The following is a 16,200-nucleotide window of genomic DNA, read 5'->3' as shown; positions in this document are numbered from 1 at the left end:
GATGGGAGCTAAGTCGCCCCCTCTTCCAGGCTGCGCCCGGCCCTGGGGGAGTGCCTGGCCCGCCTGGCAGCGGCCATGCCCGTGGCCTTCCTGGAGCCCCAGCTGAACGAGTACAACGCCTGCTCGGTGTACACTACCAAGTCTCCCCGGGAGCGGGCCAGTAAGTTGTGCGCGGCGGGGGACTCCAGAGCTTGTGGGGGGCCCTGGGGTGGGGTTGTGGACACTGAGGTCTGGGGGTGATGGGTCGGGGTGCCTGACTCCTCCCCGCACCCCAGTCCTGGGGCTCCCCAACAGCGTGGAGGAGATGTGTCCTGACATCCCGGTGCTGGAGCGGCTCATGGCAGACATCGGGGGGCTGGCTGAGTCGGGGGCCCGCTATACAGAGATGCCACACGTCATCGAGATCACGCTGCCCATGCTGTGCAGCTACCTGCCCCGCTGGTGGGAGCGCGGGCCCGAGGCCCCTCCGCCTGCCCTGCCCGCTGGGGCCCCCCCACCCTGCACAGCTGTCACCTCCGACCACCTCAACTCCCTGCTGGGTAACATCCTGCGAATCATCGTCAACAACCTGGGCATTGACGAGGCCTCATGGATGAAGCGCCTCGCAGGTGGGTCTGGGGGCACCAGGCCCCTGAGGGCTGGGCACTAGGGTCCTGGGGCTCGGGCCCTTGATCTGATGGTCCAAGAAGGAGATTCCAGGGTCCATGGTTTTGTGGGAGTTGGGGAGAGTCTAGATTTTCTCAGGGTCAGAAGGCCAGGGGTCATCACAAGGGGTCAGAATCTCAGGCTCATAGGTGGATGGATGGGCCCTAGGGGTCCTCCAGGCTGGATTGTGAATATCTGGAGCCTTGGAGAGGGTGAGGAGCTGTGTCAGACACAGGTTCCTTACACAAAGGGTCAGAGAACCAGGTCAAGCATCAGGGTCCCTGCTATGGAGGGGGCTGTAGGTCAGAGGTCAAGAAATGAGTCTTTAAAGGACTGGGATTCCTGGCTCAGAAGTTCTGTGTCAGGCGTTGGCTCAAGATAGAGATTGGGGGCCAGGGCCAGAGGTCAGAGGCTGGAGTAAGAAACCAGGGGTCACAGAATGAGGTAGGGGTCTAGGTATGGGCTAGGTCAGAGGTTAAAGACTAGGGTGAGAGGTCATGGGCTAGGGTAGGTATTAGGTTATGATTCAGTTGTTGGGGTCAGAGGTCAGGGGCGGCTCTGAGGCCGGCATCACAGGTTCAGCTCAAGGGATATGGTTGGGCCCAAGGCTCAGGGGCTGGATCAGAGGTCAGGGCCTGAGATTAGGAATGGGATCAGAGGTAGAAGCTGAGGTCAGAAGGCAGGGTCAGGCTGGGGTCAGTGATCACTGCTGGGTCACAGGTCCAGGTCAGGCATCATGGGCTGGGAGCGGAGGTCAGGAGTGGGATCAAGGGTCACAGGTCAGAGGCCAGCTAGCAGCAAGTCCCCGGCCACCCGTTGTGCCCCTGCAGTGTTCGCCCAGCCCATTGTGAGCCGGGCCCGGCCTGAGCTCCTGCACTCACACTTCATCCCCACCATCGGGCGGCTGCGCAAGCGGGCGGGGAAGGTGGTGGCCGAGGAAGAGCAGCTGCGTCTGGAGGCCAAGGCCGAAGCGGAGGAGGGCGAGCTCCTGGTGCGGGACGAGTTCTCGGTGCTCTGCCGGGACCTGTATGCCCTCTACCCACTGCTCATCCGCTACGTGGACAACAACAGGTCAGCATGTCCCCAGGCGTCCCCATCCGCAGTCAGCCTGACCTCCCGATTCCCTGAACACCACCTGGCCCCCCCACCGTTTGAGTTACTATTAACTTTTTCAACTTCTCACCTGATCTCACCCAGCCTTCTGACCACATCCCCTACTGACCACTGCTTCTGGCCCCACAAAACCCAGCCCGCTGGTGTCTGCCCCCCTCTGCTCCTTTATGCCTCCTGAGTCGAAGCCAGTGTGAGGCTACCGTGTTGGCTCTAAGGAGCCCCGCTTTCCCCTCCAGCACTGTCTCCAGGCTCGGGTGGATGGGGCGGTCTGATCTTCGCGGTGAAGCCCAAAGGTCAGGCCTTCTTCCATCACCGAGAGGTCTGGCCAGCCTGCTTCTCCTCAGAAACGGGTCTTTAATAAAAGCCGGAGCAGCTATCAGCCAACTGTTAACAGCCCCCTTAAATCAGAAGCACCATTTAGAGAATTATTAACTCCTAGGGGCAGCCTAATCCAGGGATCGTGAATAAATTTCAACTCCAGGTTCCATCCTGGTTGAAAGATTTTTTTTTTATTTAATTTTAAAAAATATTTCTTAAAATTTATTCATGAGAGACACACACACACAGAGGCAGAGACACAGGCAGAGGGAGGATCAGGCTCCACTCAGGGAGCCGGATGTGGGACTCGATCCCGGGTCTCCAGGATCAGGCCCTGGGCTGAAGGCGGTGCTAAACCACTGAGCCACCCGGGCTGCCCGGTTGAAAGGTTTTAAGGTTGCGTCAATCAGGGCTGTGGAAGAAAGGGGGCTCGGATTGCTTAGCTATGTCTGTCGGAGCAGACATGGGAAGCCGTGGTACGAGTGCTGCGGACATCCGGGCCCACCCATCCTCCACCCAACCGAACTGACCCCTTCACCCAACCAGCCTGCCCTGTCCCAGTCACATTCCCTGCAACTGTCATAGTGCCCCCTCTCCCTCCTCCTGCCGCCCACCCACCCGGGCCCACCCATCCTGCACTCATGAGCGGGTATTGCCATAGGACAGGTTCCCAGGAGTCGGAGCCCTGGGTCAAAGAGTTGGGGTCAAGTAAACTGGGGTGCCTTCACACAGTGGAATACTACATGGCGACGAAAATGAGCCAACCCTGGCAACACACAGCAACATGGGTGAATCTTGAAAAAAGCCCGGAAAATTAAAAATGGAATACATATTCCACCATCTATTTCTGTAACATTCGAGAACAGACAAAAATAACACACGTGCAGGATAAAGGTCACCTGAGAGGAGGGAAAGAAGAGTGGCTGGGAGGGGCGGCGAAGATACCTCTGGGTTCTAGAAGTGTTCTATTTCTTTTTTTTTTAAGCTTTTTTTTTTTTTAAGATTGTATATATTTATTCATGAGAGACACACACAGAGAGAGAGAGAGAGAGAGAGAGAGAGGTAGAGACACAGGCAGAGAGAAGTAGGCTCCAGGCAGGGAGCCCGATGCGGCACTCGATCCTGGGTCTCCAGGATCACACCCTGGGCTGAAGGCAGGCGTCAAACCACTGAACCACCCAGGGATCCCCAAAGTGTTCTATTTCTTGACTTGGGTGGCGGTTGCACAAGTGTGTGCATTTTGTGCTTGTTCGCCAAGTTGACACTTTGTTACCCTTCAAGGAAAAGGGTAGAGATAGAAAAAAGGATCCCTTATTTTAAAGGAATGGTTAAGATTTTCAGATCACCTGAATGGCCAGATTGTCCCAGAACCCCCCACCCCCCAACTGGGTGGTCCCCTCCCCTGGGAGCTCCCTGTGCGGGTCCCTGCCCCCATGGCTCACCGGCCCCCTCCGTGCCCACCCAGGGCGCACTGGCTGACGGAGCCCAATCCCAGCGCCGAGGAGCTGTTCAGGATGGTGGGCGAGATCTTCATCTACTGGTCCAAGTCCCACGTGAGTTCCTGTCCACTCCGCCCCTCCTTGCTGTGACCCTCGCCACCCGGTCTGATCCCGACACTGCCTCCCCCACCAGAACTTTAAGCGAGAGGAGCAGAACTTCGTGGTCCAGAACGAGATCAACAACATGTCATTTCTGACTGCCGACAACAAGAGCAAAATGGCCAAGGTGGGTGCTTTGCTCTGAGAGGACTTGGCGGGGAGGGGGAGCACCCTCCAGGACTTCCTACCTGACCCCTTCACCAACCAGCCTGCCCTGTCCCAGTCACATTCCCTGCAGCTGTCATAGTGCCCCCTCTCCCTCCTCCTGCCTCCCCATCTCCCTCCTCCTCCTTTTCCTTCCATTTCCCCCTTCTGCCCCCATCTCCTCCGTCCTCCCCATATACCTTCTTGTCCCCATCACCCTCTTTCCAGGTCCCTCCCCATCTCCTTCCTCTCCCTCTTCCCCATCTCCCTTCTCTCCCTTTTCCCCATCTCCCTCCTCTCCCTCTTCCCCATCTCCTACCTCTCCCTCTTCCCCATCTCCTTCCTCTCCCTCCTCCCCATCTCCTTCATCTCCCTCTTTCCCATCTCCTTCCTCTCCCTCTTCCCCATCTCCTCCTCCTCTCCCTCCTCCCCATCTCCCTCCTCCCTGAGATCTCCTCCTCATTTCCCTCTTTTCCCTCCTTTCCCCTCCTCCATTTCCCTCTTCCACCCCGATGTCCTCCTCTACCCATATCTTTCCTTGTATCCCCATTATCCCATACCCCACAGCTCCTCTCCCCTTATGCTTCTCAGAACTGCCCTCTTCAGGGTCCTAAAGAACAACTCCCCCACCCCTCCCTGTCCTGAATCGGGGTCTGGAGTGCCCAGCTAGGAGACGTGTGTCGGGCTGGGGCAAGGGAGCTGGGGTAGGACCCACTTGGAGTCGGGCCTGGGGTTCTCTGAGGGACGAGGGTAACCCTTCTTGTCTCTGTCTGCAACCTGATGAAGCAGGCGGGAGATGTACAGGTCAGCCCCACGTCTGGGACCTCCGCATGCCTCTTGGCTTAATACCCTGTCCTCCCCCTCAGCCCAGCTTCTGCGTCCCCTCCAGAACACCCCGCCCCTGTTCCCCAACCCCCATCCTTGGCTCCCAACCCCCAGCCTATTTCTCTCCCTGATCCCTGCCCCCAACCATCCATGCCCTTCCCAACACTCAGCTTATGGCAATTTAACTTTTTTTTTTAACTTTTGTTTAAAAAAAAAAACAAAAACAAAAAAAACCACCCCTGAGCTTTCCTCAAAGCATCAAAGCATTGTGGTCTGAGGTCACAGGAAACAGGAATGGGGTGGGAAAGCACGTGCATGGTTGGGTTTAAGGCCTGGGCTCTGGAACCAGATAGACTTGGGTTCGGATCCTGACTCTTGGCAGTTGGCTGCGCGATCTTAGTCAGGCGTCTTATTTTTTGAACCTTGGACGGCAGCTGGGCGGCGGCCCCAGGCCCTGAGGCTCCGCGAGGACCCAGTGGGATGCTGCATGTGTGGCCTCGGCGGTGTCTGGCACATACGTGGGCCGTGCTCCACGCCCTGAGCCGGAGTGGATGTGGCTCTGGCCAAAGCTTGTCACTGGGGCTTCTCTTTGGCATGACTGGGGTGGCCTTGGCCACGGGCCTGCACCCAAGGCTCCAGAACACGGCTGTGGGGCTCTGTGCCCCGTGTTTCTGCTTCCAGATCTTTCTGGATCTCTCTTCCATTCTCTGTCTTCCTGTCTCCTCATCTGTCTCAGTCTCTCGGTGTCTCTCTTTTTCTTCCGACTTCTTTTGTGTCTTGAGACTCTTTATGGCTCTGCATCTTTATTTCATTCTTGGGAACTCACTCTTGGGATACAAAGTATAGGGTTGTGCATAGTTAGGGGAAGGGAGGTGTTGGACTAAAGTCATTAGGGGTTCCAGGGAGAAGACTACCAGAGAAAAGCCTGGAATTTGGGGAAATCTGGGAGGGTTTGGGATAGAGGTTGGGAATTTGAGATAGAGGCTGGGGTCTGGGAGGATCTAGGGTGAGGGCCGGGGGCCTGAGGTCAGATCAGCAAGGTCCAGGTTGGAAACTGATGCAGGCTCTGAGATGGGGAAGGGATGCCTGGCACCCAGGTGTTGGGCTGGAGTGTGGACAACAGCGGAGGTTGGAGCTGGGTCCTGGGGCTGGGTTGGGAGTTGGGCTGGTGCTGAGCCCCCTGTCCCCACAGTCAGGTGGGTCGGACCAGGAACGCAGGAAGAAGAAGCGCCGAGGGGACCGGTACTCTGTGCAGACATCCCTGATTGTGGCCACGCTCAAGAAGATGCTGCCCATTGGCCTGAACATGTGTGCACCCACGGACCAGGAACTCATCACGCAGGCCAAGAACCGCTATGCCCTGGTGCCTGCACAGCCCCCATTGTGGGAACCAGCACCCACCAGCCCCTGAGGCCCTCCCTAACCCCCAGAACCCCACTGGCAGCCCTCTCTTAGGAGCCTAATGAATTCTCCAGGACCCTGAGGTTCTCCAGGACCCTGAGGACTCAAGGGGTCCCTAGGATGTCCTGAGCACTCCCCACCCCAGGATTCTGAGGACTCGCCTCAGGATACTCCCAGAACCCTGAGACCTAAGGACTCTAACTGGAACCCAACTGAAACCCAGGAATACCATTAAGATCCCTGGGACCAGCGGACCATACTGAGCCTTCGAGGACCCTACTGAACACCGCCCCTCTCCCTCAGGACCATGCCTAACTTATTAGGACCCTGAGGGCCGCGCCAAGACACCATGTCCCTCCCAAGACTCCTCTGAGTCCTCCACCAGGACCTCCTCAAAATCCTTGGGACCCATCAAGTCCCCCATGATCCACTGGCTCTCCCCTGAACCCTGGAGGTCCCCTGAGCCCTCTAACTCACCACCTCTTTCCCCCAGGGCCCTGCCGGCCCCACCCTCCTGACTCTGTTAAGACCCAACAGAGGCCCCAAAGACTCTCAGTGAGTGCTCTGTGATCCTATGTAGCCCCCCAGGATCCTAATGGTCCCTTTCCCAGAACAACACCCAAGCCTCTGATGCATCAAGATTCCTAAGACCAACTGATCCCACCATCCCCAACCCTCTTAAGCCCCCTGAGACTCCAAGGAGGCCTCCCAGGATCCCGCTTACCTTTTAAGGGATAAAAATCCCCATCCTTGTCAGCCATGGATCCCCATAGAGGGATCCTAAGAATCCCTCCCCCCCAGGACCTGCTAAACTCCCTGACAACCGATTAACCCTTCTGGGACCTTGACGATCACTGGTTCCCCCTGGTATCACAAACACTCCCTTTCCTGGAACCCTAAAGACACTTTCCCTCAAAACCCCAAGCTCCTCCCAGGACCTGTTGAGTCTTACCAAGAACCCAAAGAGCCCTCCAGGCCCCCTCTCACCCCTCAGCTTGGTTTTTGAGGGTCCCAGTCTCCTGGGACTCTTCTAAGAAATCTCCCCTACTGACCCCTCCTTTGGCCTCCATGGAAATCCCACCAGTGACTTGAGCTGCCCAATCCCTCATGACCTGCTGATCTGGCCTCTCCCTTATAACCCCCTCACCTCCTCTGATCTTCAAAAACTCCCTGCCCATCCCCCAGCCCTGCTTTGACTCTCCTCTGACCCCCAATCACCCATCGGTGGCCTTACTTGACCTTCGAGAACATTCTCTCATCATCCCCTACCTCTTCTCACACCCCAAGGCCCCTCTAATCCTCACTGTCCCTTCAGGGTGTGACTGTGGCCTCCAGAACTCCCTTCTGATCATTCCTGGCCTTTGGACCCTTTCCGTTTCTCCCAGAATCCACCCCATGTAGCCCCCCGCCAGCTGCTGGGGTGATAGCCTGGAAGGGAAAGGGGTGAGGGTTAAGGAGGACGCTGGGACATCACAGTGACCCAGCCTGGCCATGTCTCCCCAGAAAGACACAGACGAAGAGGTCCGGGAATATCTGCAAAACAACCTTCACCTTCAGGGAAAGGTAACTTCCTTAACCGGCAAACGGATTGGGCATGTTAGGACCAGAGCGACAATGCCAGCCAAGGGCACTTACTGTGTACCAGGCATTCTGAGGGACCTTAACTTGTCTTCACCCACTGAATCGTCGCAGCACCGAAAGGGGGGCGGGGGGCAGCCACAGAAGCCCACCCGCGGCAGAGGGGCCTCAGACGAGCCCGGCTGGGAGCGGGGAACCGGTCGGAGAGGGGCCCTCACGTCCGCCACCTGTCCTTCCTCCCTCAGGTCGAAGGCTCCCCTTCTTTGCGCTGGCAGATGGCCTTGTACCGGGGCCTCCCGGGCCGCGAGGAGGACGCCGACGACCCCGAGAAAATCGTGCGCAGAGTCCAGGAAGTGTCCGCGGTGCTCTACCACCTGGAGCAGGTGGCTGGGGCTGCTGGGGTCTTACCGGGAGCCGGCGAAGCTTGGGTCTCGGGGCGGGCAAGGGGCGGGGCAGGGGCGGGGCTTGAGGCTGAGGGCGGGGCCTGAGGCTGAACCGTAGGCCTCTGGGCGGGGCAGGGGCGGGGTTTGAGGCTGAGGGCGGGGCCTGAGGCTGAACCGTAGGCCTCTGGGCGGGGCAGGGGCGGGGTTTGAGGCTGAGGGCGGGGCCTGAGGCTGAACCGTAGGCCTCTGGGCGGGGCAGGGGCGGGCCTTGAGGCTGTGGGCGGGGCCTGAGGCTGAACCGCAGGCCTCTGGGCGGGGCAGGGGCGGGCCTTGACGCTGTGGGCGGGGTCTGAGAGTGAACCTTCGGTGGCCTGGGGTGGTGGAGCCTGGAAGAACTGGAGGCTTGGAATGGAAACTTGGATCTGGGGCAGGACTTGGTGCTTAAATCTTGGACCTAGGGGTCGGGCCAGGGACAGAATTGAGGGGTCTAGGGTGGGGCCTGGTGAAGACACCTTGACTCTGGCCAGGGCCTTGGGTGGGTCTTGGGATGGGGGGGGCGGGCCTGGATTATGACCCTGGACCCGTGGACGCGGCCTAGGAGAGAGACAATTTGGTCTGGAAGGAAAGCCCAGGTCAGAACGTTGACTCTGTTGGCGCAGAGCCTGGATGTAGACCGACAGTTTCGCCCCGGGACTGGGAGTGGGAATCAGGTCAGGGGCAGGGTTTGGGGACATGACAGATTGCCCCCTCCCCCAGATCGAGCACCCTTACAAATCCAAGAAAGCCGTGTGGCACAAGCTCTTGTCCAAGCAGCGCCGGAGGGCGGTCGTGGCCTGCTTCCGCATGACCCCCCTGTACAACCTGCCCACGTGAGCCCCCCCACCCCCAACAGGGAGGCTTGAGGGCCGGTGGGGAAGGGGCGGCTGAGGAGGCGGGAGGAGGGTCTGGGGGATGGCTGGGGAAGGTAGAGGTGTGGGAGCACGGGGAGGCCTGGAGCGGGAAAGGTCTCGGTGACGCCACGCACCGCTCCCCTGCAGGCACCGGGCGTGTAACATGTTCCTGGAGAGCTATAAGGCCGCGTGGATCCTGACTGAAGACCACAGTTTTGAAGACCGCATGATAGATGACCTTTCAGTGAGCTGGGGCCTGTCTGCGAGTGTAGGGGGCGGGGCTGGATAGGGGTAGGGGGTTGGGCGAGCTGCCTTGGCTGCTGGTTGCACACTTCCAGGGGTCACCTTTCACATTGAGGGGTAAGGGGAGGTGCAACATGTGAGGGCTGATGAAAAAAAATCTAGCCCATCAGGGCTATGGGCGAGGGGACTCTAGAAATCCCTTTCCAAAGCCCCACACCTCCCCCAGAAAGCTGGGGAGCAGGAAGAGGAGGAGGAAGAAGTGGAGGAGAAGAAGCCAGACCCCCTGCATCAGCTGGTCCTGCACTTCAGCCGCACGGCTCTAACTGAAAAGAGGTAAGGACACTTCCTATGTCCTGGGGAAGGAATCTGCATCCTCCCGGCCCCACAGCTGATCCTTCAGTGTCACTTTCCCCAAACAGGCAAGGCCACCAGGGACAATTTTGCAGGCTGAGCACTCGGCAAGGCTCGCTCTTTTGTAGGGTTCGCATCATAGGCAATATTGATTGAAGCTATTCTGGATGAAAGGGTCTTGCTTGAACAAATCAGTAAACCATGAGAAAAAAATCAACATGTTATAACAAATTTCCAATAGATGGAAGAAAGGAGGAGGCTTTTCTGAATGTAATCAAAGGTTTCATGTAGGCTAATGACAGGCTTGGGAATGAATAGAAAGAAGAAGGATACTGCTGGGAAGGATAACAGGCAACATTTATCAAGTGCTTATTCTGTGTCCGGCACCGTGCTAGGCACTGGACATATCTGTTCTTTCACTTAATCTTCTTCACACTACGCGATAGATACTAATATCAACTCCTTTTTGTGGATGAGGATATGGAAGCCTAGGGACTTATGATCCTCACACATGTGAAGTCAGGAGATAGAAAGTCCAGGGAACAGTGACGGACGGGGCCCTGGGCTCACTTGGGCTTTCTGCCCTGACATTCTGAGCTTTTGTCTTGTGGTCCTAAGATGGACTGTGGATCTTCCAGACAGGACCACAGGCCGGGCAGAAAGAAGGAGAAAGACTTTTTTCACCCCCCTCTCTAATCAAGATCAAGATCGTTTTTATCCAAGAAGGGGCAACTCTCCTTGCCAGGCCTCTGCACAGAGCTCATTGGCTAGAATCCTGACATCAGGCCACCATGAGCTACAAGAGAGACTGGGATGCAGAGTGTCCTGTTTTCTATCCTTTGGAAATCAAGGACTCTGGTGTTAGATTATGCAGGTTTCTTTTTTTTTTTTTTTTAAGATTTATTTATTTATTCATGAGAGACACAGAGAGAGAGAGGGGCAGAGACACAGGCAGGGGAGAAGTAGGCCTCCTGCATGGAGCCTGATGTGGGACTCGATCCTGGAATCATGCCCTGAGCCAAAGGCAGACACTCAACTGCTGAGCCACCCAGGCGTCCCAGATTATGCAGGTTCCAATCACAGTACAAGCTGTGTGGCTTGGCCAAGAAGATCTCTGTGCTTCAGTTTACTTATCTGTAAAATGAGGCTAACTATCTAATCTACCTATGTGATCCTATTAAGGATTATAAATCCTTAATTTGTTAAGACATATAAAGCACTTAGAATAGTGACTAATCTAGATTCAACAGTAGGCATTGGCCACTCCTTCCGTTATTATTATCATTATCATTATTGCTACTAAGGACACCCAAGAAAGTGGTTGATCAAAGGTGTCAAATGAGCCAACACGTGACAAGATGGCGCTGGAAGCTCCAGGCGTCCATCACACTATTTTAGCAACCCCCGTGGAAAGGAAGCACCTCTACCAACAGCTCCAGCAAAACTTCCAGAATGAATTCCAGGGGACCAGCATGAAGCCCATGACCATCTCGTACCTATTGCTGTGGCCAAGCAGATTGAAAGTAGTGATTGGCTGAGCCTCCATCACCCGCCCACTCTGGCAGTGGACAGTCTACCCCACCTGAACCACACAGCCTGAGTGTGGGGAGGGGTGGCTCTCCAAAGGAATACCGGAAGCGGATATAGGTTGGGGGTCCTTTCCACTGGGCCCTGACTATCTCCCCCCTTATTTCTTTAGCAAACTGGTCGAGGATTACCTGTATATGGCGTATGCCGATATCATGGCAAAGGTGAGACCCTGCCCCATCCAGGGCAGGTTCCCTTCTTCCCAGCAATGCCTGGCCACTGCAAGGGCTGGGGGTGGACTGGGGTATCTCCTCTGTGCACTGACCTCATCCCTAACTGATGTCCCATCCCCAGAGCTGCCACCTGGAGGAAGGAGGGGAAAATGGTGAAGCCCAAGAGGAGGAAGTTGAGGTTTCCTTTGAGGTAGGTGGGGTCAGGAGGTCCCTGAGGAATGGGATTAGGGACCCTGGCTTCCATCTTGCCCTATTTATTCATTGTGTGTCCACAGAGTAGTGCTCTGGGCCCAGTCCTGTGCTGGGTGATGCTGGGGACACAGCAGTGGCTGTCAGTCCATTGGGGAGACAGATACACCAGCCAGACAACAGCAGAGTAATCACGATGGTGATAAGGAGAGCCCAGACAAAGTGGGCAGGGCAGGATGGGGGAGGCATGGGCAGAGGGGTCAGGGCTGGGGAACACAGAGCAGCTCAGGGGGACATGAGGGGGGAGTTCAGGGGGCTCTGGAAGCCCAAGCAAGGTCCCTCCCTCCCTGGGGAGGGTGTCAGGGAAGGGTGGAGGAAAGGGTGGAGGGAAGGGTGTCAGGGGGATTTCTCGGAGGAGGGGATGTCTGAGCAGGAGGATAGAGGGAGTGTGCTGGATGAAGAAAAGGAGAAAGGTGTTCCAGGTTGGGGGGGTGGGGGACAGCGTATGCAAAGGCCAGGCAGTGAGAAAGAGCTGGTAAGCCATAGTTAACCCATCCATTCCTGGTTAACAGCAATACCTGCCCTTCTTTATCCATCCATCAAATGATACAATCTCACAGTGGATCCAGTAGCTACAGTAATTGATGAGTAATAATGATGAACATAAGCAATATTTTAAGATGGCTGCAAAAATAATGTGGTATGGAAACATCTGTGGTTCTAACTGATGACCCACCACGGGTTCTGCTAATATTGCTATGATTTATGTCCTCGTCCACGATGGAAGGAAATGCTATGTTGCAGTCAGAGGGCGATAAACATATACATGTTATTCCCCCTCCTACCTAAGTTCACAGACCTCTGACCTCCTAGATTTTATCTTCTGACCCCTTGGAGGTCCATGGGCCCAGGTTAAGATTGCTCCATGCCTGGCCCTGCACTGAGCACAAGAGACAAACCATGGACTTCAGTGCCAGGGAATAGAGGGAGCTCACAATTAAAGGAATGAGCCAGTGGGCGTGGTTGGGGAGGGGAAAGGACGGGAGGGGTGAGGAGGGGTGAGGGATGAGGCTGTGAGGGGACAAGGCCGGGCTGGTGAGCCGGGACTCACTGGGCCCTGCGGGCCTGGCTCTGCTGCAGGAGAAAGAGATGGAGAAGCAGAGGCTCCTGTACCAGCAGTCACGACTGCACAACCGAGGAGCCGCGGAGATGGTGCTCCAGATGATCAGTGCCTGCAAAGGTGCCTTCACACAGGCACTCCTCCCGAGCACACGCGCCCTGTCCCCACTGCCCCTAGGCCACCATCTCCTGTGGACCTCGTGGCGCATGCTCCCACCCTGCACACCTGTGCTTCTCACGCTAGCCCTCGCACGTTCCACTTGCCTTGCAATTTCTCACTCTTCCTTCCCCCTGGTGCTACGTCACTCCCTTCTCCCCACACCCTGGGGCCGCGGTCTTCTGGTGGGTGGAAAACACAGCCCCCAAACTGAGCGGGCCATCTTTTGCCCCCCACCCCCTCCAGGAGAGACGGGTGCCATGGTGTCCTCCACCCTGAAGCTGGGCATCTCCATCCTCAATGGAGGCAATGCAGATGTGCAACAGGTGACAGATGGGACTTGGGAGTTGGGCTAAGAGGGGTGGGAGGCTCCCATGTGACTCCCAGTTCCCCCTCCCCTCCCGCCCCGTCTGTAGAAAATGCTGGATTATCTGAAGGACAAGAAGGAAGTGGGCTTCTTCCAGAGTATCCAGGCGCTGATGCAAACGTGCAGGTGGGTCTAGTGGACATGTCACAGTTAAGCCACTTGGTGTGGCTGTGGCCTCGCCCCCGTACGACTTCCAGGAACAGAGACCTCCTCAAACGAGCTCAAGAGCTCAGATACCGAGGAGGTGATTATAACAATAATAAGAGGCTTTAAAAATGGGCAGCTGGAACCAGAAGGTGGTAGAGAATTCAAGGGGCTCTCAGGCAGCAGGGAACTGGGGCTCTGATGACCCCGCTCATGTGACCACTACCGTCCGCCTTTCTTCTCTTCTGTCAACAGACTTTCTCTCCCCCTCTGCCTTTTGCTGATTGAGGGTTTCTGTTTCCTCCTGATTCCAGCTTGTGCATATTTCATCCCAGCCCCATGTCACTTGACAGCTGCCACCACGTGGCTTCTCCCAATTCTGTTTCCACTTCCTCTTGATTTCAGCTCATGCATGGTTTACTGTGGCGCTCCACCTGATCCGGGGGAGGGGAGGGGGTCCTGAAGGTTCTGGAAGAGCCGGCCAGAGGCCTTAGCCCATCTTCCCTATCTTTCCTTTCTTTCTCCCAGCGTCCTGGATCTCAACGCCTTCGAGAGACAGAACAAGGCAGAGGGGCTGGGCATGGTGAACGAGGATGGAACTGGTGAGGCCCTCTCTTGGGCTTCTCTCCTGGGACGTCCTCTTCCTTCCGGATCGCCCCCTCGCCCACACTGCCCAGAGCTCCCTTCCTCCCAGACACCCCCTCCCGCGGCCATCCCCAAGGTCCCCCCTGTGTGGTGGTCCCCAATCCTGCCTGCACATTCCTCCAGAGCCTCCCTCTTCAGGGTCCCCACCCCCAGCTGTCCCTCCGTCCTGTGTTCTCCAACCCCACCCTGCGCCCCCCATCACCACACGGACCCCGCCCTCCACATGCCCCGCGTCTCCCACCCTGGTTGCTGTTCTCATTAATGTCCCTAATCCGGGTTAATTGAGTCTCCTCTTTGCCGTGTTGTGACGTGTCTAACTTTTCTGCCCCGACCCCGCCTCCTGCCTCTCCACCTCTACCTGCCCATCTTTCTCTTCCTTCTTCTTTCTCTCCCTCCGCTTTGATCCCCATTTCCTACTCTTCCTCGGTTCCGTCCGTCTCCTCATCGCTCTGATTCTCTGTGATTGTTCTCTCCGTGTTGATGTCTTCGTCCCTGACTGTGTCACTGTTTTTCCGTGTCTGTCTCTCTGTCTCCTTCCTGTCTCTCTTTTTCCCTCTTCTCCTGCTTCCTCCTCCCATCCTGTTGGCTGCCCCAGTCATCAACCGCCAGAACGGTAATTCCCCCAGCCCATTCCCCCTTGCTGTGCTACCGCGCCCCCCTCCCTTCTAACCCCCCCAAGCACCCCCTCCACCTGGGGGCTGAGGATCTGGGACATCCAGGGCGCCAGGCCCGCGCAAGGTCTTGAGCCGGAGCCCGAGATTCGGGTCCCAGGTTAGCCACCAACAACATGGGAGACTATGCGCAAGTCTCTTACCTTCTATAAATAAGCCTGTTTCTCACTGTGTAAAGAAGAAGCTAGAGGAGATGGCAGAGATCCCTTTCCGGCTACCTGTTCTCAGACTTCCAGACCCAGATTCGCAGTCCCGGGGTGGGGTCGTCCCCACGCCCCTCGCCCCCCCCCCCCCCCCCCCCCCGCCTGCTCTCTGCGCCCGCGACCCCAGATTGGTCAAGGCTGCGGTTCCCATCCGCCAACCGGATTGGCTGCCCCCAGCGCCCACTCCGATTGGTGTGCGTGCCTCCCCCGCGCCTGCTCTGATTGGCCCGTCCCTGTCCAGCGGCCCGCTCTCTCTCTGCCCGCCCCTAGAGCCCGCGGTGATTGGCTGCTTTCAGATGCCCATTCGGATTGGCCCAAGTTTGCACGCCTTCCCCTCGCATCCCCCGGATTGGCTGCTTTCAAGGCATCTGAGCCAATTGGCTGGCTGCGACCCCACTCCCTGCCCAATCCCCTCCCGCTCCGAGCCTTTGCGTGAAAGTGACTCCGATCCCCTTAATCCATTAACCCCCACTCCCACCCACCCCCCAGGCCCTGGATGGGGGCTAAGGGAGACCCCAGCAGCCTGAACCTCTGCGGGGTTGGCAGACATGCCCTGACAGCTCACAAGTGGTGACGTCAGTGGGACCCTGATGTTTAGAAAGACGCTTGAGGCCCCACCTTCATGACCCAGGGCCCTCGGGTCTTCATCTCCCGATGACTCTGAAGCCGGGCCTCCCTGGTGTCGTGGATGCACGGGGCCCTCACAGCGTCTTTGAAGTGGCGGCTGCTCCTCCCTGCGCTTTGTGCATGCGTGTGCAGTGTGCAAGGGCCCTGTGCATGCGTGTGCTCTGTCCTGGCGCGTCTGACCCCTTCTGGGCGCTGTCCCCCTCTTCCCCACCAGGAGAGAAGGTCATGGCAGATGATGAATTCACCCAAGACCTGTTTCGATTCCTGCAACTGCTGTGTGAGGGGCACAATAATGGTGAGGAAGAAGGAGTGGCGGGGGGAGGGGGGAGAGGAGGCCCGGGTTGCCTGAGTTCATCACCAAGCCCTGCACCCCTTATCAGTAGTGGCCTCACCACCCACGCTTGGCCCGACTGTCCTTCATCCTTCCTTTTCAGCCTTTATCAAGCCCTGTCCACCCCCCTTCCTAAATGCTTTTCTAATTTCTGCAATCTAGCCACTTTGCTTCACTTGCCCCTCTTCTGGCCAGGCCAAATCCCCCAAAAGCAATCCGCCCAAAACCAGTTTGCCCCCCACCCCCTGCCCCCAATCAGTTTGAGCAGATGAGCAATTAGCCACATGCCTTTTTTTCCACCACAGGCGTTTTGTAGCAGCAGACCAAAAAGTTAAGTAAATGTGGTAGATTTCCATACTTTGGTTCTGCAAAGGGGGCAAAAACCGCATGGCATTTTAAAATGAATTTATCAGAATCACTTCTTAATTTTGCTTATAAAATACTTTGCCAAGAGGAAGGCCTTAGAGATCCTTTCCCAAACTAAACAAGAGTTTCCCC

General features: G+C 56.9%; 1 protein-coding gene across 1 annotated transcript in view; it reads left to right on the top strand.

The window, feature by feature from the left end:
* The window catches only part of RYR1 (ryanodine receptor 1), a 117,891-nt gene that overhangs the window by 63,669 nt on the left and 38,022 nt on the right, over positions 1 to 16,200 (top strand). The window contains exons 65-83 of the mRNA XM_038528976.1: positions 30 to 160; positions 276 to 608; positions 1,476 to 1,716; positions 3,542 to 3,629; positions 3,709 to 3,801; positions 5,836 to 6,006; positions 7,548 to 7,607; positions 7,868 to 8,005; positions 8,762 to 8,874; positions 9,043 to 9,139; positions 9,365 to 9,471; positions 11,189 to 11,240; positions 11,371 to 11,439; positions 12,579 to 12,678; positions 12,961 to 13,040; positions 13,131 to 13,207; positions 13,754 to 13,827; positions 14,466 to 14,483; positions 15,586 to 15,666. Coding sequence (XP_038384904.1) covers positions 30 to 160; positions 276 to 608; positions 1,476 to 1,716; positions 3,542 to 3,629; positions 3,709 to 3,801; positions 5,836 to 6,006; positions 7,548 to 7,607; positions 7,868 to 8,005; positions 8,762 to 8,874; positions 9,043 to 9,139; positions 9,365 to 9,471; positions 11,189 to 11,240; positions 11,371 to 11,439; positions 12,579 to 12,678; positions 12,961 to 13,040; positions 13,131 to 13,207; positions 13,754 to 13,827; positions 14,466 to 14,483; positions 15,586 to 15,666 — 2,123 coding nt within the window. The remainder of the gene's footprint in view (positions 1 to 29; positions 161 to 275; positions 609 to 1,475; positions 1,717 to 3,541; positions 3,630 to 3,708; positions 3,802 to 5,835; positions 6,007 to 7,547; positions 7,608 to 7,867; positions 8,006 to 8,761; positions 8,875 to 9,042; positions 9,140 to 9,364; positions 9,472 to 11,188; positions 11,241 to 11,370; positions 11,440 to 12,578; positions 12,679 to 12,960; positions 13,041 to 13,130; positions 13,208 to 13,753; positions 13,828 to 14,465; positions 14,484 to 15,585; positions 15,667 to 16,200) is intronic.

The sequence above is a fragment of the Canis lupus genome, chromosome 1, assembly GCF_011100685.1.
Source record: "Canis lupus familiaris isolate Mischka breed German Shepherd chromosome 1, alternate assembly UU_Cfam_GSD_1.0, whole genome shotgun sequence".
In the NCBI taxonomy this organism is placed as follows: Eukaryota; Metazoa; Chordata; class Mammalia; order Carnivora; family Canidae; genus Canis; species Canis lupus.
This window is presented reverse-complemented; position numbering and strand designations above follow the sequence as displayed.